At 53.7% G+C, this 24730-nt stretch overlaps 1 protein-coding gene across 1 annotated transcript in view; it reads left to right on the forward strand.

Moving 5' to 3' along the window:
- DISP3 (dispatched RND transporter family member 3) overlaps positions 1 to 10338 on the forward strand; it is a 48444-nt gene extending 38106 nt beyond the window's left edge. Inside the window, exons 13-21 of the mRNA XM_004741498.3 lie at positions 901 to 1085; positions 2861 to 2991; positions 3067 to 3239; positions 4220 to 4346; positions 4916 to 5061; positions 6971 to 7130; positions 7683 to 7796; positions 8272 to 8438; positions 9070 to 10338. Of these exons, the coding sequence (XP_004741555.1) occupies positions 901 to 1085; positions 2861 to 2991; positions 3067 to 3239; positions 4220 to 4346; positions 4916 to 5061; positions 6971 to 7130; positions 7683 to 7796; positions 8272 to 8438; positions 9070 to 9432 (1566 nt within the window). The 3' untranslated portion in view covers positions 9433 to 10338. The remainder of the gene's footprint in view (positions 1 to 900; positions 1086 to 2860; positions 2992 to 3066; positions 3240 to 4219; positions 4347 to 4915; positions 5062 to 6970; positions 7131 to 7682; positions 7797 to 8271; positions 8439 to 9069) is intronic.
- The last annotated feature ends 14392 nt before the right edge of the window (positions 10339 to 24730 follow it).

Here is a 24730-nt window from a genome sequence, read left to right on the forward strand (position 1 = left end):
CTGGGTTCGAGTCCTGGCTCTGCCATTTATAATCTGTGTGTCTTGGGGCAGATTGCTTAATCTCTCTGAGCCTCAGTCTCCTCATCTGTGAAATGGGGTGCATGAATGACAACCAGGGTTGGAGGTACATGAGGTAAGGGTAGGTAGTGCTTAGGACACAGGAAGTGCTTGGTAGCTGGTAGCTAGGTGACTATTCTTGGCAGCTGCTCCGGCACCCCAGAACGGGGCCTCTAAGGGCCACCCCAGTCCTCCAGTTTCTCCCTCTCAGGAATCACCTGTGTATCTTGGACAAGTTACGTCCTGGGTCAACTCATTTGTTCAGGGTTTCTGTTTCCATCTGAATGGTGCGGTGTCTGCGGCATTTCCTGACTCTGAGACTTTGCATTGCTGTTCCCGCTGCCTCGAAAGCTTTCCTTCCAGCGGAACGCATGGCAGGCCCCTCGTTGAGGCCTCAGCATAAATGTCACCCCCTCAGACAGCCCTGCACTGACCCACTTCTTGGTGTGCCGTCCTCCTCCCCGGTCTTAGCATCCTGGCACATTCATAGCCCCCAGTAGAACCTAAAGCTGTTGTGCCTGGGGGCTCCCTGGAGGCAGGGGCCAAGACCATCTTTCTCGCTGCTGACGCTCACTGCCCAGCTCAGGACCCGGGCAGAGTAGGTGCCCCGCTGGGGGGGGAGGACCGAGGCTCAGACAGGGAGAGAAGGGCGTGCTCCATCTTCACACTCGAACCTAGGCCTCCTGAGCCTCTGCCCAGGGCTCTGCCCCGCCCCTCTGCGGGTACTGGGACAGGGTCGGGGAGCTGCCCAGGAGGGAGGGAGGGGCCGGAGCCTGAGGCTGGGCCCAGGCTGAGGCAACCCCCCGGAGTCACCTGTCTTGTCTCTGTCAATCCACTGCTTAGGTGTATAGAGCGCCTTTGGGTAACTTCACCAAGAAGCTCACCGCTTGTATGTCTACAGTAGGGCTGCTCCAGCCGGCGAGCCCCTCCCGCAAGTGGATGGTGACGACCTTGGCCTGCGACACCAAGCGGGGCTGGAAGTTTGACTTCAGCTTCTACGCGGCCGCCAAGGAACAGCAGCACACGCGGTAACAGCCTCGTGGATAAGCCCCTTTTGGCCAGCAGGACCACCCCCTCCACCGAGAGATGTCAGCAGGCACCTTTAGGTGCCTTTAGGCTCCTGTCCACATGCACACGTGTGTTCAACTAGTTCCCAGCCCAGGGCTGGGGAGCGGGGGACGCCGGCGCAGAGGATGGGCCGGGGACCCGCTCCCCTGTCTGCCCCCTGCCCCGCGCTGGCTCCGCCCCTCCGTGCAGTAGCAGGCACGTCTCAGGCCTCCGGGATTCAGGTGTCCACTCCAGGGTCCCCTCTTGGGAGAGGCTGTCGCTGACGGGAACTCCCTCCCCGACCAGAAGAACCAAGCGTTTCCCCCTGCTCCCTATCCAGCCCCCAGCACCACCTGGAATCACTCTGACCTGTTTATAACCTGTCTCCTCGGGAGCATCCTTGACCATTTCTGTCGCTGTGTCCCCAGCGTCGGGCCTGGCACCCAGGGGGTTCTCGGTGAACACTGGCCAAATGAGTGGATGTGTGCGCTTTTTACCTCCTCTCCAAGGCACTATTCACTCTACATATAATTAATTCAGTAAATATTTAATAAATGCCACCCCCCACACCACTCCTCCCCCCACCCCCGTTCCGCCAGACTGTAAGGAGACAAGAGAAGAGACTGTCATATTTACCTTCTGTATACTTGGGCCCTGCCTAGTGCCTGGCACGTGAAGGTGCCCCAGAGTGCTTAATGGGTGACAGCATTCCGTTCCTGGGGAGGCGGGGGGCTCCGAGTGGCTGGGGGCACCTGTATTCAGACCAGGGCCTCACATTCATGTGTCCACTGAGACTGTATTTCATTGCTCACTGAACAAACGTGGGGCACCGAGTGTGTGCCGGCACCCTGCTGGAGCTGGGGCTTCAGTGGTGAACAAGACAGATGTGGCTCCTGCCCTTAGGCTGGCGAGCGGGAGACAACAGCTAACAAGTCAACCAGTGTCGTTGCTAATGCTGGCACGTGCTCTGCTCTGGAAGGGGGAGCAGTGCTGGGCCTGGACAGCGATAGTGCGGACCCTGCCCTGGGGACACATGGGGCTCTGGTCTCTGACCGAGCCTGACCTTCGGGCTCTGGGTACCCACAGAGGCTGGAAGCCCCTTGGGGCAGAGGGCAGTGGCATGGAGGTGGGGGAAGGTGACCAAGATGGGCTCACTGGGCCCTTCCAGTCCAGGGTACCTGGGCTCAGGGGGTAGGGGTCCCTCTGCCCATCCTCCCCTGAGCCCGGGACTGGGCTTGCTTTGCATATATACAATAGCAAATGGGATCAGGCTGCCTGGAGGAGCTTAGAACTTTCTAGAAAGAACCTTGAGCTATGTCAGGTCCAGTGGTGAACAAGCTAACCACGGAACACTTGCTTCACACAAAATCTTGAGGCTCAGTAATTGTTCCCATTAAAGTAGGGGGTGCTTGGGAGCAGGGAACTGCCAGGCTAGCCTGGGCCCCTCTGCGAACTCTTGCACCCCCTGGAGGATGGTTTGGAAACTCCTGGTCTCCACCCTCCTGGCCAGGGGTGGGGAGACCCACACAGAGCCGGAGGCTGCTGAGCAGGAGCCCCTGGCACGGGGGGGACCAGGAGTGACCTCCACATCCCAGCCCCCAACCTGAGACTACATCCTCGTGCTGGGGGGTGGGGACCCGAATCCGTCCCCGCATTCTTCTTGTCCTTGTGCACAGCCACACACGGCTGTGCTGGCCTCACCTCCCAGGCACCTCCTGGCCTTCCCGGCCTCAGCCAGGCTCCTTTGCCTCCGCAGGAAAGTGTACTTTGCTCAGTCCCACAAGCCTCCTTTCCACGGGCGCGTGTGCGCCGCGCCTCCCGGCTGCCTGCTCAGCTCCAGCCCCGACGGCCCGACCAAAGGCTTCTTCTATGTGCCCAGTGAGAAAGGTACATGCGGGGAGGCTTGTGGGGCCTCGGGAGGCTGGGCCCCGCCTTCGCATACAGATGTGACTCCCTCTGCAGTGCCCAAGGCCCGCCTCTCGGCCACCTTCGGCTTCAACCCCTGCGTGAACACGGGCTGCGGGAAGCCAGCCGTGCGGCCGCTGGTGGACACAGGGGCCATGGTCTTCGTGGTCTTTGGCATTATTGGCATCAACCGCACACGGCAGGTGGACAACCACGTCATCGGAGACCCGGTACATGGGCCCACTTTGGGCAGATGTCAAGGGGCCAGACCGCACCAGATGTGCAAACAAACGCCAGCCCGGGCGGCCACTGGCCCAGCTCCCCACACATCCTCTTGCTCCTCTGACCGCTCCTGAGGCCCTGACAGGACCACCACGGGCCCTCAGGGGTGGTTTCTCTTGAGGAGCGATCAGGGCGGGGCTCTCAGAATCACCCAGGAATCTGGGTACATTGTGGGCCTGGGCTGGTTGCCCTTCACCGTGAGGGGTTAGAACGGAGCTAAGGGAGATGCAGGTGTGTAAACTGCCCCCCACCCCCCGCCCTGCAGGAGGCCGCTCCCTGTACCCACAGCCCCTGCTCTGTGCCTGACTGCAGGGCCCTCCCCTCTGTGTAGGCTCCTCGCCCTGTAGATGTCTGTGCCCTGCGCTGGGCTCTTGGGCTTTGGAAGGGAGAGAAACTGCTGGAGCCATGGGGTCTGTGTGACACGGATGGGTGCTGAGTGTGTGTGGGAAGGACCGTGGGTGTGACAAGGTCAGAGCTCCTGCCTTGAGAAGTCAGTCTGGCTGGGTAGACAGGATTTCAGACCCGAAGTAGTTCGGGAGCCAGGATAGTCCGGATCTGTGTGCTCTGTCCCGACCGCGAGTCCCCCAGGTGTTCAGAAGAGGGGGGGAGGCGGGGAGGACACAAAGCAGTCGAGGGAGGACGGAGATTTGGCTGTGCGGAGCAGCGAGAGACAGGAGGAAGCCCAGGGTAAGAGCTTGTGAGTCAAAGCAGGGCTGAGCCTAGGGGTCTGTGCTGGGAGCAGAAGGTGCTGGTCGGAGCGGGACAGAGCAGTCTCGGGCAGGGGGCTCAGGCAACCATGCAGAGACTCCAGTCTGATGTCTGTGATGGTGGCCGGGGGCTGGGGAGGTTCTTCCCCTTGGGGTGGGGCTCAGGACCGAGTTCCCAACTCATTGAGCGGCCCGTGCCCACTTGTGTCTCCTTGGGAAAGGGCAGTGTCGTCTATGACAGCAGCTTTGATCTCTTCAAAGAAATTGGGCACCTGTGTCGCCTCTGCAAGGCCATCGCGGGGAACTCGGAGCTGGTGAAGCCAGGCGGGGCCCAGTGTCTGCCCTCAGGTGTGTGGGAGAGCCATTTGCCAGAGGGAGGACACACCGGGGAGGCCGTGCTGCCCCTCCCAGGGCGGGCCGCCACGAGGACCTCCGTGCCTGGCAGGGGTCCGGCAGACACACGTCCTTGCTGGAGTTTGTGTCCCTACTGGGGCGAGGGGCAGGGGGTGAGACTTCTAGAGCCAAATCGTGCCCCGACACGGATTGGTGTGGAGGTACATGAGTGTGCGGGATGTGTGCCGTGTGTGGGGGCACACCTGCCAGAGTGGCTTTTCCCAACCAGGGCTGGGGTGGACGCCACTAACCCGGGCGAGGTCATGCCAGGGCTCTGCTGAAGGAGACCCAAGGTGTCCTTTTCCACCCCAGCGGCAAATGACTGTTGCAGGTCACCTTAGCGCCCACTGCCCCTGGTGACCGACACATGTTAAGGCCAGGGGCTTGGGGGGAGGGCAGGGCCCCTCCTACGTGCCCTCCCAGCAGGTGCACACGTGCCCTGGGTGGGACGGGGCGGGGAGGGGAAGGGGCATGCTCCCAGGGTCCCCAGCCCCACCGCCTCTCCCCCCCCTTCCTCCCTACAGGCTACAGCACCTCGTCCTTCCTGCAGATGCTGCATCCTGAGTGCAAGGAGCTGCCCGAGCCCAACCTGCTCCCGGGGCAGCTGTCTCACGGGGCGGTGGGCGTCAGGGAGGGCCGGGTGCAGTGGATCTCCATGGCCTTCGAGTCGGTGAGCTCCCCGTGGCCTCGCCAGGCCCAGGGCTCTCCTCTCAGCGCCCGGCCCAGATCTGAGAGGCGGCTCTATGGAGGGGGGGATACTGCAGCCCAGAGAGCTGAAGTGACTCCCCTTGGCTCCCACGGTTATGGGTGTCAACATCAAGTGTGAAGCCAGACGTCTGACCACAGGGCACTGCCCTTTCTACCATGCAGACTGCTCCCCCCATGCCAGGGCCTGTGTTGCTTTGTCGCCTCTGGGGTGGAGAGCCCTGGCGAAAGTTCAGAACGCTCCCCTCTGCTGCTCTGGGACGCTGGGCGCTAGGCCACAGTCCTGGGTGCTGGGCCGCCTCCAAGAAGCTTGGAAGCCAGGGGACCCGCCATCCGCACCCCTCACTGCCTCCTCCCTCATACTGACACTGCCTGGACTCGGCCCAAGGAGGGAGGCCCACATGCGCACGTGCGCGCGCACATACACACACACACACACACACACACACACACACGAGCACGCCTGACCTGGGCCTCTGCAGGCCCCATGGCCATGCTGCTTGGCTCCAGAGGCTTGCCGAGCCTGCCGCTGCTGCCCGTGTGCTGAGACCCGGGGTCCAGTCCCAGCCCTGATGCTGGAGCGCTCTGTGTCTCCTTGTGCCAATCACGGCTCCCCACCGGCCTCCAAGGCCTCCTCTGAAGCTCAGGGTGGGATGTCGCTCCCCGCTGTCTGGCAGGCCCGGGAAGCAGCAGGGCCGTCACCTAGAGATGCGGGGAATGAAAACCAGGCCTCGTGCTCTGGCCTGGGGCCCTGCTTTCCTTGCCGCCATCTGCCAGTCGCCGCACCCAGCCCCAGAGCCCCTCCCAGTCCTCCTCCACGGGAGCCCCAGGCTCATGTAGACACCACTTCAAAGCCCCAGGCAGTTTTAAAAATTGTGGTAAAATATGCATTGTAAAATTGACCATCTTAACCATTTTGGAAGAATGGTTCAGTAACGCTTAGGATATTTACACTGTGATGCAACGAGTTCCACCATCCGCCTCTGGAATTCTGTCCCGAGAGACACCAGCTCCCTCCCGCCCCTCCCCCAGCCCTTGCACCCACTGTTCTACGAAGTGTCTCTGGGAACCTGGCTTCTCTGCGCCCCCGAGGTAACCGGAATTGACAGCACTGGTCTTTCTGTGTCTGGCTTATCTCATTCAGCGTAACGGTCCCCAAGTTCACCCACGTCTGACCTATGTCAGAATCCTCTGCCTTTCAGAGGCTGAGGCCCTAGACAGTTTGAGAGAGGACAGAACCCCTCTCGGGCTTGGCCATACCACACAGTGTCGCTTCCAAGCAGACCCCACCAACGCTCAGACACACACATGTGCACGGACACACTGTAACGTGGTGTGCTTGGGGAGAGCAGAAGTGGGTGTGGGAGCAGGCAAAGGTCCAGGAGAAGGCTGAGTGCCTGTCCTCCCGTGGAACAGCTCTGCGGAGCTCAGGGCTAGAGACGGGCAGGATGCTGGGCCGTGACAACAGCTCTGATGGGGAAGCACTGCGGCTTGGCAGAGCCCAGCAGAGGCCTGTCTCAGGGCTTCCAAGAAGGCTTCCTGGAGGAGATAGAGCCCATGAGAGGCTTGAAGGATGTTGGGAGTTGGCTGTGCGGGCAGAAGGAACTGTGTGCACAAGCTGGGGTGTGAGAGCTTGGGGGCTCTGGGAGCTGCCACTGGTTCTGTTAGGAAGGGACGGGGACTTTGGTGGCATCAGAACTTGCTGCCCTTGTAAGGCTCACACATGCACCCAGAGGCTGGTGCGAGATAATCCCGGACTGGGGCCCAGGTGCCCAAGGGCCGGCTGCACCTGCCACAGGGCGGACCAGCCATTACATGGGAAGTGTGAGTGTACACTGTCCCCTACCCATCTCACTGGCTCATGTGCCCCACAGACCACGTACAAGGGCAAGTCCTCCTTCCAGACATACTCGGACTACCTGCGCTGGGAAAGCTTCCTGCAGCAGCAGCTACAGACCTTCCCCGAGGGCTCAGCCCTGCGCCGAGGATTCCAGACGTGTGAGCACTGGAAACAGATCTTCATGGAGATCATAGGCAAGCGGCAGCCCAGCCCCTCACCCCCTAACTGCCCAGGTCTGAAGCGGCGGCGGATGGTAGCAGGTTACCTGGGGCAGGGAGGGCCGGGTGTGGCCTGTCTGAACTGCGCACTTCTCATCTTCTCCAGCCTGGCCAAGAGCCCCAGGGCAACTGGAATGGCCCAGTGGCCAGGAGCCCCAATCAGAGGCTGGAGTGTGGGTCTCCTGCTCAGGGGCATCTAGCCGCATTCTCCTTAATTTGGTCACCTGAACAGTGACAATGATCACCATTGTGGCAGCTCTCTGGTCCCTTCCTGGGACCACATCCTGTGCCAAGGGCCTGACCGTGTTCTTTAAACCCCAGAGGAGGCCTGTGGGGTGTACTCCTGTCGCTCGGTGTTACAGATGAGGCTCAGGGAGGTCCTGTGGCTTACCCAGAGTGACATGACCAGCTCTGACGGTGGCCATCTCTGGGATCCCAGCAACCTCTGAACCATGGAGGGGCAGTGGGGGGTACTTACAGGTGCCCCCCTTGAAGCCCAGCTGAGGACCCTCTTCTCTTGCCCTCCAGGGGTACAGAGTGCCCTGTACGGCTTGGCCCTGTCCTTGCTCATCTGCGTGGCTGCAGTGGCCGTGTTTACCACCCACGTGCTCCTCCTTTTGCCTGTGCTCCTGAGCATCCTGGGTATGTGCGCCAGGGGGATGGGGGAGGCTAATAGGCAGGCATCAGGCTCTTGGAGCCAGGAGTGGGCAGGAATCCCGAAGGTGGCCTCAGGCCAGCAGGTTCCTCTCCATCCTGAACTGTCACATGTCCTTAATTGAAGGTTTCCCAGCCACCCCTACATCCACTCCAGGCAGAAAGACCCCGTGCGATGGTCGCTCCCAAGACTGTCCCGGACCAGCCTGTGTGCTCCCGGAAGGGACCCGGATGTCGCCAGGCGGTAGCTCCTGGCCCAGTGACCTGTTGCTGCACCTGTCCTTCGCCCAGAACCCCCACTTCTCTCTGACCCTCCTGGTCCCTCCTATCACCAGAGGTGGGGGCTCCACTCTAGGCTCTGCCACCTCCCCCAGGGACCCTCTGAGTCCACCCAGTGCCCCTCTAGACTGCGTGGGTAAAGCTGGGTCCAAGCCGCCTGCCCACTGTCCCTTGCCCCCTGCAGGCATCGTCTGCCTCGTGGTGACCATCATGTACTGGAGCGGCTGGGAGATGGGGGCCGTGGAAGCCATCTCCCTGTCCATCCTCGTCGGCTCGTCCGTGGACTACTGCGTCCATCTGGTGGAGGGCTACTTGCTGGCCGGAGAGAACTTGCCCCCCCACCAGGCTGAGGTGAGCGCCCTGCCGGCCTGACGCCAGGGTGTCCCCCGAGGCCAGCTGGACACCCCGGTGCCCAACTCCCAACCAGCCTGTTCCGCTAATGAGCACAGGGCCTCCCTGCTTCCCTCAGTCCAAGTCTCCTTCTCCAGCCTGGGGAACGGGGTGGCCCGTTCTAGTCGTGACTCTGAAGCCACCCACCACCCCCCCAGACGTCTGTGGCTTAGGGAGAACGCGCTCATCTACTCAGCACCAGCTCCGGGTCTTTTCAAGGGCTTTGTTTTCTCCTAATTTGGAGTTGTGGTGGTGTGGAAATGTTCATAAATACCTACATTAAGTCAGTTATGTTTTTAGCTGCTTTGGGTCCAAAGAAAGAAATCCGTTCCCCTCAGGGCCGTTTCTGAGGACCTACTACACACCCCAGCAGCAGCCCGGTTGTCCCAGCAACCGCTAAGCACCTGCCTGTACACCCTCGTCAGGGAACCAGGTCATCTTCCCACCAAGCCCGGGGAGCAGGGGCCGTCCCTGGCCCCGTCTCTGGAAGCAGAGCTGGGGCCGTCCAGAAACAGGCCGGCCCCAAGCAGGGAGGGACCCCCCAGGCACGTCGGGTCCCCGGCCCCAGCTTTTGCCCTCTCTTTGCACCCAGGACGCCCACTCGCAGCGCCAGTGGCGGACCCTGGAGGCCGTGCGGCACGTGGGAGTAGCCATCGTGTCCAGCGCCCTGACCACGGTCATCGCCACGGTGCCCCTCTTCTTCTGCATCATCGCCCCATTTGCCAAGTTCGGCAAGATCGTCGCGCTCAACACGGGGGTGTCCATCCTCTACACGCTCACGGTCAGCACGGCCCTGCTCGGCATCATGGCACCCGGCTCCTTCACCCGGACCAGGACTTCCTTCCTCAAAGCCCTGGGCGCCGTGCTCCTGGCAGGGGCCCTGGGACTGGCTGCCTGCCTCGTGCTCCTCCGGAGCGGCTATAAGATCCCCCTGCCCGCCGGGGCCTCCCTATAGCCCTGGCACTTGGGTCCTGACCAGCGCACCTTTTGTCCGGCGGGTGTGGAACGAGGTACTTGTTCTGACCCCAGAGGCACGTTATTTCCCGGCTCGGCTCTAACTAGTTCTGTTCCCAGGCCTGGGCCGAGAAAGGCACCCCATCGCTCAGTGTGGGAGTGGACGCCTGCCCGCGTGGCCCGCACTGCCTTCATGACGGCACCCGGCCAGAGCTGGGTGGGAAGCCGGCCGCCACCCCCCTCGTGCTGGGCGGCCAGCGGCTGTGTCAGGTACCCCCTGACAGCCCAAGAGCCCAGCCCCGCTCCGTGCCGGCTCACCACAGGGACCTCCCCCTTGTACTGCCTCAGTGCTGACGACGGCTCTCCCACGGGGCTGTTACAGGGCCTCCATTCTACAGATGTGAACACTGAGGCTCCAGGAGACAAATTGGTTGACATGTAGAAGGCTCGGTGGCAGAGCCCAACTGCCTCCTGAGCCCTGTGCCTTGGTCGGAGAATTTGCAGGAAGAGCACAGTGGGTTCAAGGGCAGGGGTCTTGCACCCCTCTCCCCCTTCCCCTCCCCCCCAGCTTCGTGGAGGCCAACGCCGGGTGGTCCTGTGGTCCCTCCCAGGCCTTTTGGTCCTGGCCAGAGAGCACAAGAGACTGGCCTGGGTTCTGCATGTCCTACCCCTGGCCCGGCCTCAAGGGGCTCCTTCTCCCCAGGGGTGCTGTGGGGCCCCCCAACACAGCCTTCCTCACTGATCCAAGCCCCCACCTCCCCGACTCGACTCTGGGGGTTGGAATTGGGGGAGGCAGTCCCTGGGTCGGGGGCTGGCTGTGCCTGCCACCAGCTCACAGCAGATGGTTCCTATTCAAGTGAAATGGCACTGCGGACGGCCGCCATTAACACGAGCGTCGTAAACGTCACGGGCTGTGCGTTCTTCCCGTTGTAGTAACGAGTGCTCACAGGCTGCGCGGCCAGAGCCCAGCACGGGGGTGGGGGTGGGGGCTGGAGGGAGATGGAGGTGGGTGGAGGGTGCCAGACTCCCCAGGGACCGAGGCCCCACAGTGCTCTGCGGGCCCAGGTTGAGGTTGGGGGCCTCAGTAGCACTGTGGGAATGGGGCTCCGTAGATGAACCTTCTTCTTTTTTTTTTTTTTTGAAGATTTCGTTTATTTATTAGACAGAAATCACAGGCAGAGAGGGGGGCCAGGCTTCCTGCTGAGCAGAGAGACCGATGCAGGGCTCGATCCCAGGATGCTGGGATCATGACCTGAGCCAAAGGCAGACGCTTAACCCACTGAGCCATTCAGGTGCCCCAGTGAACCTTCTTTTAAGGAGCTTGTCTGGCTTGTCAGTTGGGGCTCTTTTTTAAGATTTTATTTATTTGAGAGAGAGGAGTGGGGGAAGGGGCAGTGGGAGAAGCAGGCTCCCCACTGTGCAGGGAGCCTGATGCAGACTCGATCCCAGGACGCCAGGATCATGACCTGAGCCAAAGGCAGACACTTAAATGACTAAGCCACCCAGGCACCCCAGCTGGGGCATTTCGGGGCACTTCTGGTGTGCCAGGCACTGTCCTTCCTTGGGGCACATGTTGCCCCGTGAGTGTTAGGAAGCCGGACACAAACAGCTGGAACTGAGCCCTGAGTCCTGAGTGACCTTCGGGTTAGCTCATCTGGTCATCTGGAAATATTATCTGGGGGCTGCATCTACAAGGCAGAGGTGTAACAACGTGTCCCCACCCAGTGCCTGCCTGGGACCAAGTGGGGACTCAGTATTTGGGGAATAGCCGACTTTGGAGCCACCATCTATGGTGAAGCCAGACCCCAAGTAATTCATGGTTCTACTTACTGTGCCAGATGTTCTCAGGATTTGTACCTGTCCGCTGGGGCTGCCAGAACTAAAATGCCACCACTGGGGAGGGTGGGGGGCTGCTTAAACAACAGATTTATTCTCTCCGTTCTGGAAGCTGGACGTCCAAACTCAAGGTGTTGGCTGGGTGGTTCCTCCTGGAGGTTCCGAAGGAGAATCAGTTCCAGGCATTTCTCTTGGTTCCTGCTGGTTGTGGGCAGTTCTTGGAGTTTCTGGGCTTGTGGAAACACGTTACTTTCATCTCTGCCTCCATCTTCACGTGGCCATCTTTTCTCTGTGATGTTCACGTCCCCTTCCCTCTACAAGAACTGGTGGTATCAGGTCAGGGTCTACCTCAGTGGCTCCACTCGATCACCTGCAAAGACCCTGTCTCCTAGTAAGCTCACATTCATGGGTACCAGGGTTAGGACCTCACTGTATCTCTGGGGGGACACATTTCAGCCCTGAACCAGTAGGGGTCAACATGTGTCAGCTCATTTCATGAGCCCTACCGAGCGTATGCTATCATACCCATTTTAGAGATGGGGAAGCCAAGGCTCTCTAAGAGATTGACTTGGCTGGGTCACACAGCTGGTAGCGGTGGAGCCAGATTTTGACCCTAGACAATCTGCCCTAAGGTGTACTCAGCCTTTAAAGGTATACGACCTCGGGGAGAATTGTAGCAAAGCCTGACGATGGGAACCTTCAAGGAAGGTTGGTGGTCAAATCAAGAGGCCTGTTCTTAGAAAAGCTGGGTGGGATGGAAACCCTTGAATGTGTATAATACTTCACCCTTAAGTACTCTCCCATCAACCTTCGGTGAAACCCGAGCCCTCAGAGGCCCAGCAAAGAGCAGAGGATCGGGCAGGTGGAGCTCGGGACCACACAGCCCTGAAGGGGCTTCTCAGGGGTTCAGGCCGGTGATCCCAGGGCTCCTTCCAGTGATTGGTGCTGTGGGAGGAACAGGCAAGCTTGTGGGAGGAGTTCAGGTGGGAAGGGTGACAGGGAGGCAGCTGGCAAGGTGACAAGGCATCCCAGAGGCTCTCGGAGAAGGGACTGTCCTGGCCAATAACCTCTCCAACAACCTAGTTTTCATGGGGATGCAGAGTCGTTTGCATCTCATTTGCACACAGTCCAAATAATGCCCGTTTGTAAAGAATACCCCACTTAGCCCGCTTCCTTTTAAGAAGCTGCTCCACTTCCTTCCCCTTGACCTTTGCTTTCTTCCAGAGTGTTGCGGAGGGTCGTGAGCAGGTAGGCCTTGGTGTCACTGTCACCTCCTCCCAGGTGACTAGGGCTGCCCGGCCCACGTACAACTCTGGTGCCCCTCACAGCTCTCCGCAGAGAGAGCTGCTCATCTCTCAGATGAGCTCCCGGGGCCCTGAGAGGGGAATGCAGCTTTGGGCAGTACCAGGCTGCTGCCCCACCCCGCCCCCTGAGGGTGACATTCTCAACTTTGGATCTTAATTTCCTCATCAAAACTGACCTGTCCTGGTCCTTCAGGCCCTGCGTCTGTCCAGCTCCTGGGATGTGATGTTCTCCCTCCCAGGGGCTGGGGGAAGGACTTGGGTGACTCTTTGGGGCCACACCCTCGGCTGTCTACTTGCCTACAGATAAATCCCCCTTTCTCTTGTTTGTGAATATTGACACTGAGTCCCAGAAGCACTAACTCCCATGAGAAGAAACTTGACCTTCCTTTGCTACTGATGCACAGCTCACGGTCTTAATGGGCTTTTGCCGAGCGTTAATGAGAAGCCCTTCATTAGCTTGGGCACAGCAGTTAGCCTGGGGTCTGCGAGGAGGTGCAGGCATTCAGCAGGCCAAGGAGGGCCACAGGATACAAGGGGAGCCCAGGGGAGAGAGACCCCTCTTCCCTCCAAAAGTTCCCCAAGCCCCTGCTTCTCTCCCTCCTTCTCTTGGAGGCCAGGAGGTACGAATGAGAGCCAGCTTTTTTGGAGCACCTGCTGTGTCCTGGGTCCTATCCATGCATTTTTGGGAATCCTCGCTGCATTCCTCAGAAGGGAATGTTTCTGTTTCTATCACTGCTAAGGGAAATTGAGGCTCAGAGACACGAAGTAACTGGCCTGAGCTCACACAGCTTGCGAAAGTTAGCCAGGCTTCCCATCCAGGGCTGTTGACTCCTGGGTACATGCTCTGTGTCCCCTACAGCCTCCCAGCATGCACCACATTTGACTCCAGGGACAGCTGGCCAGCTTCCAACAGCTGCTTGCCCACCTGTGTGCTGCCCTAAGAGAAGGGAGCACCCGATCTGGAGTTGAGAGTCCAGTGTCCAAGTCTTAGCTCCAGCCCTACCCAGGTGACCTTGAACAAGCCACTGAACATTTATTTAATCTGGGAAATGGGGCAGGGAACAGAATGACACCCAGAGCTCTGATCTGTTCTCTGCTATGCTGGCAGAATTGGAGTCTCCTGAAATCAAGCTGCCCTGTGCCCACCACCGGGGACCGTCCCCTGAGTCTTGTTCTCATTGTTGTTCACATCTCATAAGCAGAAGAATCCGCATTGCAGCTGTGCGTCCATGTGTTCCACAACTTGGTTACTGAGCACCTACTATGTGCCAGGCATCATTCCAGGCCTCAGTGATACAGGGAATGCAAACACAGACCCAGACCCCGATCTCATTGACCTTACTGTTGAGGTGGGGAAAAGAACTTTCATAGAAGAACCCCTCAAACATAAAAACACAAACCCGAGGGCAGTGAGGGAGAGGAGTGAGGCAGAGGGGCACAAAGCCATGAAGTCGGGGCTGGCAGAGGGGTCTCTGGAGAAGGATGAGGACCACTTTCCTTGCCTCTGGGGCGCTGATCCCACCAGACACAGGCCTTCTGGAGCCAAAAGGACAGCTTACTGCAGGCTGATGTGAAGGCATAAAAGAAGGAATTCATTGGACCTTAGAGGGACTAAGGCCAGAGCCTTCTTGGGGCACCAGACACAAAAGGGACAACACACTGGCCCAGGAGAGAACATCTGGTTCAAAGGGACACACACAACCCACCAGCTGAATCGAAAGAGAGCCGAGCAAAGCACATGGAGTGTCCTGTGCACAGGGCTCTCCGGCCAGTCTCCCTTCCTACAGAGAAAGTTGCTCAGGAAGAACCAAATCTCCTTTGGCTCTTGAGGCCTCTAGAGGAGTTCGGGGTGGTAGTCACACCCATTTCAGCAGGCTAAATACCATTGCCTTTGGCATCCAAGGCCCAGTGGAGTCCTGTGAAATGCTGGCCTCTCTCAACAGATGTACAACAGGAGCCCAGCCTCTGGGGGCCATGGGTCCCTAGGGGTCAGGCTGGCATGGGGCCTGATGTCCTTTCTCAGCCCCGCTCTCTAAGGCTGCCTGGATTTGCCTTAGAGATGAGGTCTGCGTCCTGAGACCAGGAGGGTAGAGTGCGCTCCCAGCCACAGAGAGGCGCTCAGCCCCCCCACACCACAGCTCCAACAGAGGAGCTCCAGGGGGGCTTCCTCCAGGTCCCTCATCCTCTTCCCAGCCTTGACTGTTTCCTCCTTGGTTTCCCCACCTTTAATCAGTCTCTCATACAAACCCATTCTTCCCTCTTCTGGTCACTGCACTTTAATCTTTTTTCTTTGAGGCTCTCTCCCTGTCCCAGACCTGTGGTGCAGGTGAAGTTGAGGCCACCCTCCCTCACATACCCTCCCCCAGTTTCCCCCTTACATTACCCCCCAACCAGGTGTGCATGGCATGTAACCCAGGCCTGGCCAATCAGTGCATTCCATCTTCTGGTCACAGTGATAGGTTGAGGGATGGACTGACCCAAGCCAGTTCAATGAATGTCTTCCTGCGGACTTGCTGGAATTATGGCAAAGGTAGACTCTCCTCTGACCAATATTTCTAGGTGTGGGAGGAAAGTCTGGAGCCTACCTAGGAGTTAGGCCAAAACAGAGGAAAGAGACCAAAGGGTAAAAGTCAAATTTCTGATAATATCACTTAAGCCCCTGGATCCAGCCATGCCTGAAGCTAAATGTGCTTAGCTTTCTTTCTTAAGCCAATAAATCCCCTTTTCCTTAAGTCACTTTGAGTAATGTTCTCTTTCACTTTAAATCAAGAGTCGTAACTAAAGAGTCTCCCCCAAAGGCTTCAAGTATTTCTACCATTTACTGGTTTAAGCCCCAACTCTTACACAAGACATTCAAGGTCCATCATGATCTAGCCTCAACCCTGGCATCAGGCTCATCTCCTTCAAGGTCCTCCAGCCATCCAAGACATTCTGCCCCAGACATTCCCCATCTCCATTCTGGACTACGCACCCATGTCTCCCTCTCTTTTCCCCATTAACGCTTGTCAGACTCTGACCTGTCTCTCAAGGCTCAGTTCAGATGCTACCTTCTCCACGAAGGCTTCCTCTTCTCTCTCCTGGCTCCTTGTTGGAACGCCAAGTTCCATGCTATCATGAGTTGTGTCCACATCTACCTTTCTGGCTGACAATAAGCCCTTGAGAAAGGAAAAAGCTGAGCCCACCACCAGGACTACCCAAGGAAGCTAGACTCTATCCCAAGGAAATGGGAATAAAATGAAGGGTTTCTTTAAGCAGGAGACCATTTGGAGTTTATCCAGTTGATAAAATTCTAAACGTTTGATAACACCCTCTGTTGGCAAGGCTATAGGGAGACAGGTTCTCTTACGCATTGCTGGTAGGAGTGTAAACAGCCATTATGAAGGGTAATTCGGCAATAACTCTCAAAATCACAGCTGCACGATCCTTTTGATCCTTTTGATTCTGAGAATTTATCCTGAAGATAAACTTACACCGGTCAAATGTAGAAATTAATCACTGAAAACTTGTCTGGTATAGCAAAGGACTGGGGGTTTCTAAATGTCCATCAGCACAGGAACCAATGAAATAAAGTTGTCTCTTCAGACAATAGGATACTCTGTAGCTATAAAGAAAGAAGGAGGAAGCTAAGTGCTAGCATGTGAAACATCACCCAGCTGTCAAATAGGGCAACGTTGCAAAACAGTGTGTAAAATGTGCTAGTTTATGTTTTTAAAAAGGGGGGCAGGTGAGAGGATATGTACTCATTTTTGCTTGTGTATGCATCTGAAGGAAGCACGAGAAAAGCTAAAACACTGGTTACCTGTGGGTATGGCGTCGGGGGCTGGTACCAGGCATATGGCAGACAACAACTGAAGGAAGATTTTTTATAAATCTTCTCACATTCTGGATTCTTTTGACTGCAGGAATGTAGTACCTAGATGATTCTTTTTTTCTTCTTCTTCTTCTTCTTTCTAAGCAGAGGAGAGATGTGGCTTTCATTTGCTCCTTAGAGAGCTCACTCTGGTTGCAGGGCAGAGGGTGGGCTGGAGGAAGGCAGAGTGAGGCAGGGAGAGCAGTGAGGAAGAAGAGGAGGGGTGTACCTCCCCACTCAGAAAAGACATCAACAAACATTAGCTGAGATTGTCTGAACCCAGGCACTGCTGGGAACTAGTGTGGCCAGCGGCTCCCTCGCTTCCTCCTTCTCTAAGCAGAAACATGGGATAGTCACCTGCTCTGTAGCCAAAGAGTTTAATCAGAGCCTTGGAAGTGATTGGGAGTGTGGCATTGCCTGGATGCCTCTCCCTCTCCCCCTTGGAGTTGAGCATGCAGAAGGAATGCTTGGGAGGGGCAGCACAGGGTGATAGGAAAAGGCTGGGTCTGGGCTCTGTGGCCGTGTCAGTGTGGAGTCCTAGAACTTCGGGTTTGTGTCCTCATTCCGCCTCCATTAACTGTGTGAATTTGAGCAAGTCATTTGCTCTATCTTAACCTGTTTGCTCATCCATTAAATAGAATAATCCATGGTGCATGGTTGTTGCATTTTGAATGAGGTAATATAATGCCAAGGGCTTGGTCATAGCGATACCTGCTAAACCATCATCACGACCATCAGCATTGTTATAAAATAGATTTCTCCCAACTCAGGGTAGCATTTATGTACTTAGAGATGCAAAGCACTTCAATAAACAGGGACTATTTGCTCCCCAATTAGTCTTTCTCCAACTGTGGGTGGAATGTGTTTTCTTGTCCCATTGATTCTGGGTCTAGCCATATGCCTTTGAATTGTCGATTGGGATGCTGGCAGGAGTGAAGCAAGCAAAGATTTGAAATACGTCTGTCCGAAGGGACTTGCCCTCTGACCTTCTGCTTCTCTAAGGGAAAGACATGCCCCAGGGAGCCCACTAGCTCCAGCAGGCTGAGAGATATGTGGAGTAGACTCGAAAGGTGGAGCAGACTCGACACAAGCTGTAGTCTGGAGCCAAACAAAGCCGGTCCCAGCATAGATCACCTGACTCTCAACTAACACTGGTGGCTGTTATTTTAAGCCACTGAGTTTGGGGAAATTTGTTTTGCAGCATTATTGCAACAGTAGCTGACTGAAGCATTGGTCATCACTTTCAGAATAAAGCTGAAGGTTCTTCAAGTTCTTTTAGGATCTCACTGGCAGTTTCCCCACTTTTATCTCACACTACTGCCTCCACTTTGCACCTCAGATCTCAGCCGAACCAAACTTTCGGTCCTGATGCATGTGGTGCTGTGGCTCACCTCCAGCCTCCACTCAGACTGTTCCTCCTTGCCTGGAACGTTCCTCCCCTACTGCATGCATCTTCATAGCTCCTATCTATCCTTCAGACTCAGCTTCCACCAGGAAGCCCTCATTAGTGCACCAAGGCTGGGCTGGTCATCTTGGGATGTGACCCCATAGCACTTTGGATTGCTTCTGCCCTGTATTTTTAGTGATCTTCTACTTGTCTCTCTCTTCCCACAAGGGCATACTCCGTGAAGACAAAAGGCTGAAAATCCCCAGCTCCTGGCACAGGGCATGCTCGCTGTAAATTTTTATTGACTGAATTAATTTCTTGCCCCTTCAAGCCTCCATCTGCCTACCTGTAAAACGGGAACCATCTCATCGGAACCGGGGCAGAGTGAAGTCCAGGCTGTGCTTCTCTGCAAGTAAAACAGCTTTTACTCTCCAGCAACCCTGCATCCCTCCTTGCCTTCACCTCCTCCCCCACCTCTTGTCAAAAGGACTCAAGGTGAAGGACATGTTTTCTCAGCAGATCAGTGGAGCCTTTGTTCTACACAAGCCTACCTGACAGAGATGCTGCTTGTACTTCTCTGGCCTGTGTGGGGAGAGGAGATGGGCTTCTGACCAGGCTTTCCACGAACAGTCACTACACTCTGCCTGTCAGAGTGCCTTCAGGGCAGATCTGCCTTGCCTTGGTGAGAACAGGTAGAATTCTGCAGGGCAGGCGAGAGAGGGAGGGGTGGAGGGAAGCGGACATATAGCCAAGGCCCTTCCACATGCCTTGAAATCACTTCTTCCCTACGACCCTCCCTGGAAGGAGGATTGTATCCCCGTTTTTCAAAGAAAACAGTGAGTCACTTGTCTTCACCCAGTGGTGGGATTCTAACCCAGGCTGTCTGACTCCAAAGTCAGTTTCTCCCGCACGCATCTGCCTCCACACTGAGCAGTGATGTGGTGTGCCTCAGTGGTGCAGGTAGGATCAAAGGGGACAGAGAGCATCGATGACTTTATTACAATAAAAAGAGAGACGCCCTAAAATGTGTACAGCACTATGCAATTCACAAGCCACCGTCTCACCAGTTTCTCCTAACTTTGCCAAGCAGACCTATCGCCACCTATTTTACAGAGGAGAGAACTGAGGCTCAGCAAGGTGAAGTGATTTCTCCCAAGGTATCCTAGCAAATAACGAAGCTGAGGTAAGACTCCTCCCACCCTGTACCCTGGATCACTGACTTCCGGAGGTCACACTCAGGGACTCTGGGACCCTTGCCCAGGGGGACTTTGGGACACATCCTTTCCCCATAGTGTGGTAACCAGACCATCACCTATAGCTGTGCAACCTTATGAAAGCCGCATGAGCTCTCTGAGTCTCAATATACCAGTTATCTATTGCTGCCTAATAAGCCATTTCAGAAACTAGTGGCTTAAAACAGCAGCCATTTATTTAGCTCATGATTCTGTAAACTAATTAAATTAAGCTGGGCTTATCTGGGTGGTTTTTTCCAATCCTAAAGTCTCCCTCCTGCATCTGCAGTCAGCTGTAGGTTAGCTGAGTGGTTTTGCTTTGGGGGCTTTGCTGACTGTCAGGCTGGAGGAATGGGGGTCATGGGGCCATACGTCACTCACCAGACTCGTTCACAGGGCAGTGTGTTCCTGGATAATGAGTGGGAGCACACAAGGCCTCCTATTATGGCTTGAGTTGTGTTCAACCCTCCTGTTATAGGTTGAATCCCAGAAGATAGATTATCAAGCTTTGTTTTAGAAGAAGAGAAGCATGGGTGGATGGGAGAGAAAGGACACATACATTTACAAACCCCAAAATGCAATTTATAAAATGAAAATCTGGTGTGACATTCAACTAAATTAACAATTTATAGATAATTCACTATGCTTAAGCCATTAAGCAAATGCACTTTAAATTGATTTCAAATTAGTGGGCTAATGATTTCCCCCAGGTCCATTCTCTGCCAGCCCCCCAGTGCAGTGTTTTTAATAAGAGGTAGGTGTGCAATAACGGCCTCTTTATTCCATAATTGAAGTCATAATTGAACTTGAGGTCATATCCAAGGGCCCTATTGATCTACATAGAGAGGGAAAGTGCTGACAGTGACCATCTTCAGGCCAGAGGGATGGGGTAGGCCAGAGGAGAATCCTGCAGTCATGGCAGATTTGGAGATCACTTTTTGTATGACCTGCAGATAGACTTGATGGCTGATAAAGAAGTTAAATAACCTTGATACAGGCAAAACTCTTAATCCTAGTCTTGCAGCGACTCCCTAAAGGCATGTCAAGAACCCATGAGACCCTCCAAGATTCCCAGGGCCTTAGGGTGAACACTGCATCCTCTCTTGTCCCACCAAGCCTATCTGACCCGGAACTCCCTAAGCCAAAGGGATCCAAGTCAAGGTATACCAAAAACATGTTCTACTATCCTTCCTCATCCTAAGTTTCAAGTCCTTTAACTCTCAGCTCAGCCAAGAGCTTCTCCAACCTCAACTCAGAAAGGCAGGGTGGAAGTTCTTGGGTTCTTTTGGCATAGCTCTGATTGCTTCCATTTCATAAAGCACAAACCATTACCCACCTCTATTGCTACCTCTAAAGGGGCTATAAGAAACTTTAGCTCCATCTCAAGAGAAAGTTGGAGTCTCATTTTATTTTTCACCAGCCTTTTTGGCTGTTCTGAACCCAGAGATCTTTTTTCCAAAGGGTATGCCAGACCAAAGGAGTGGGAGGAGTAGCAGAGAGGGAAAAGCGAGAAGTCTAGAGGAAAGGAGTGAGAAGAATGACAGAGACCTAGTGTTTAAGAAGGAGAGCATAGAGCAACTGAGAGAGAGAAATTTTACAGAGGAGTAAATGTGTAATGGAACATCTCATGACCCTAAGGTCAGGGAGAATGATCAGGGAGGTGAAGCAGACTGTGAGCACTGGGTCTCCTAATGAATGGATCAATGTTTAGGACAATTTGTAAAATAATCCTTGTGTGCCCTTGAGATTGTTGAGCTGTCTATAATACAGTCTGATTTTGAATCTTAAAATTATCTAAACATTGTATACTAGCAGTAGATACAGTAGATACAGTGCTCCCAAATCTCATAAAATCTACAGAAAAGACAAGAATGGGAAAGAACAAAGGAGGAAGCACTTGCCATTTCCCCTGCTGCCTATCCCCATCCCATTCTTGGGACATAAAACTGCTTGCAGATTTTTAACTGGGCTTTAAGTGTATGGAACTCCCAAGATTCCTTCATTGCACTAGGGGGAGGGGGGTTAATACCATGCTCTTAGCTCTTCTTGACCAGATTCTTCTCTCAGACATGTCATACCGGGGTGTGGAGGAACAAGGAGAGGTTATTCATTCTAAGCTCTGCATCACTTCATTCGCATTCCATATCAGGGGTCATTCAAGGTGATAACCAAAGACAAGAAAGGTCTGAGAGAAGAATGTCTTTGGTTTCTAGGAAGAGATTAATATGGAATAATCATTGAATCAATATTGATCAATAAAATGTTCCAGAAAAAACTAAACCCACATTATTTAAACAGAGTCTTCCCTAGAACATCTTCTCTGTTGATTAAAAGAATGAAGAAAGGCAAAATCAGAAAGTAGAAATCATTTTTTCCCCCAAAACATTACTGTGACTTGATGGAACCATTTTAGAAACATATGTATATACCATGATCAACAATTTCACTCCTGGGCATAAACCCAACATGCATGCTTTGTCCATCATAAGGCGTGCACAAGAATGTTCATAACTTCATTCATAACAGCCTCAAACTTGAAAAAAACCAAATGTCCATCAACATTCAAATGGATCAATAAACTGTGGTTTATTCACACAAAAGAGTATTACACAGAAATAAAAAAGAACGAACTGCTGATATGCAGTGACATGGATTAATCTCAAGACATAATGATGAATGAAAGAAGTCAGACACAGAAGAGTAAATACATTTATGTGAAGTTCAAGAACAAGAAAAACTAATCAATGGTGACAGATGTCAGGAAAAGGGTTACCCTAGGCGGGAGGCAGCACAAGGAGAAGGTACCAAAAAACGGATGGTGGTTACACTCACACACACACACACACACACACACACACACACACAAGCTGTATACTGAAGATCTGTGTGCTTTATACAAGCTACTACTCAAAATGACTAATAAGTATTTTTTAATGGTCACTCCACTCCACTACATAAGCCCATAATTTAAATCATCACCTGTCATTCACTTCTCAAGGACCATGAAATTCAGAAACTTGTGCTTTATTCTCCATCTTGAGGGAAATGGAAACATACTTTCCCACTGTGCAAATGAGGATAATGAGGCATGGGATCTTTGGGCAGAGGCTCTGCTTCAAACCACGCAGTGTAAGGCTGAACTGACAGATGTCATGGTGAGTACAGCTGTGAACCGCGATCTGTGGCACCTCTGTCCTTCCTCATGACATTATTGATGTGGCTGACAATGCCTGAGGCTGGACATGCCCCTTGGAGCTGCCAAATTTCTTATCGTCCCGTAGCCCTGATACCCTCCCTACAACAGAATAGGATGGCTGTTGCAGAAGCTCCTGGATTAACTTCAAGAGATGCCAAATTAGAATTGAATTATATTTCAGCCTTATGATTTCCAACAGTTATCACTGCAGTGACCCAACCTTGGCCGGGCTTGGTGACCGCATGCCACTGGTAGCTCTCAGAGGCTACTTCAGCACCTCTGACAGAGGTGCCCCTGTCCCCGGTGGTGAACACCAGGTGCCCTTGGTTCTATTGTTTCAGCACTGGGGACAGCGACTCATGCATTAACCTGCTGCGGATACACTGGTCTGGCAAAACGTATTTGCAGAGAGCAATCTTCCCACAGTTTGCTATTTACACACAACGCTACTGCTTCCAGTTTTGTATAACAAATTAAATTCTGACAGCATTAAAAATGTATGTGTGATGAGAAGATTGGTTTGGAAAACACCCAACATTTACCTCCCTTCTACCTCCACTTCCTTCCTCCAATGCAGGTGTTTCTCAAGGGACCCATGCTTCAGGGAATGCCCAGGTAAATGGGGTTTCTCATATGTAGAATTGTCAGTGGAATGCATGGGTAGAAGGACAGAGCCCCTGGGACGCAACTTATTTTCCTTCTGAAACCTAGATGCAAGAATACATTCCCCTCTGAGAGATTGAAAAGCAAGGTCATTTAGAATCTTTCCTTTAACATATGTGCACAATCAATTCATTCATTCATTCAATTAATATTTATTGAGACCCTAGTGTGCCAGGCCTTGTGCTAAGTCCTGGATAAATAATGGTGAGCCAAATATATCAATAACAAGGGTAATTTCCATTCATTGTATTTCTATGAAGAAAGTAAGTAGAGGAAACGGGCTATGTGGTGACAGTGAGAACTGTTCTAACTAGGAGAGGAAGTAGGAAGGAAACTGACAACATGGGCTTTGTGGGTCATATAAGACATTTGGATCATAAGCATGGGAGGGATCTGATTTGTGTTTAAAACAACCTACTTTTTTGACTATGTGAAGAATGGACTGGGTAGGTAGGAGAGGAAGCTAGCAGACCAAGTTAGGCTGTTGCAATGGTTCACTGGGAGACAATGGTGTTGATAACCCCTTCTCACCTCCCACCATATGCAATTTAATCTCCAAGATTAAGGATGCACTTCTCTGAGCTATCCATACTCCCTTTCTCCAGTCCCTCTTGTAACCAGTGCCATACACTAGATATTGTGAGATATTATGAGAGAATATGCACAGGATCACATATTATGGTTTATTTGCCATTGAAAGGATGAATAAATGGTGGCTTCAGAGCTCCTTGTCTCATCTAGAAATAGAATCTATTACCTCTTTGATGCCAGTTTTTCTCACTCTTTCAATTCATGAGTTACCACTTGGGGAGGAAGGACATGCAGAGCACTTAATCCACTCCTCATGGTTCGTCATCTGAGAAACAGCCTCATCAAGCCAGTGGGAATTGTAGGCTCATGCTGATGGGATGCCAATGGGGGAGACTATACACTATTAATTATGAAGTGAATAAAAACATCAACATATATGATATTTAGAGCATTAATATAACAGGGATATTAATTCCCAGACCAGCTGGAGGACTCAGGGAGACTACAAATGCATAGTGCATAAGCCCATGCTCTACCCAATCTTTCCAGGCATAAGAGCCTTAGGAATTGACATCCAACATGACCACCGGGAAGGGAGCAAACTGAACAATGAGGGGAAAAACTAAAGATTACTTGACTTAGTTAGCATCAGGACCTCTGGCACTTGGTCTCATCTCATTCATGAATGCACTTGAGAATGTCAGGCAGATCCTTTCCCTTCCCTGTGCCTCATTTTTCTCAACTGTAAAGTAGGGGGTTTGTTTGAACCTCATGATTTTCTAGCTCAAAAAGTCTCTGAATCTGTAATGGCCCTAGGACCTTAATTTTCCATGTTCTTTTGAATCTCCTTTTGTCCTCTCCAAATCCCAAAAAAGTATGGAAAGCATGTAATATTATGTCCATGGGAAAACTGAGGACTTGAGGTCACAAGCACTAGTCACAAATTTACCAACTGAATGAGAGAGGGCTTAAATGCTATAACAGCTCACTCAGGTAAATCTTAACTCTTCCAGAAGGAACAGACAGCAGTGCATTCTGCGAGCCTTACTCACCTCATTCCAGACATTCCCTTCCCCTTTTGCCAGGCCCTTCAAGTGCCTGCTGGGCCCTGGCTATCCCGAAACCTTTCTGGTCATACCCAGGAGGAGTACACAGGCACAAAGATGCCTGTGCTCCATGCAGTCTCTGGGTATGCATTGCTACTTCAGTTTCAAGGCCACTGGCAAATTCCATCATGGCCAGGCCCTTCCACTGGGTTCATAATTGAAATAGATCAGCTCATTAACATGGGGAAAGGGAG

The sequence above is a fragment of the Mustela putorius genome, unplaced genomic scaffold (genome assembly GCF_011764305.1).
Source record: "Mustela putorius furo isolate JIRA1106 unplaced genomic scaffold, ASM1176430v1.1 tig00003853_pilon_pilon_pilon, whole genome shotgun sequence".
Lineage (NCBI taxonomy): Eukaryota > Metazoa > Chordata > Mammalia > Carnivora > Mustelidae > Mustela > Mustela putorius.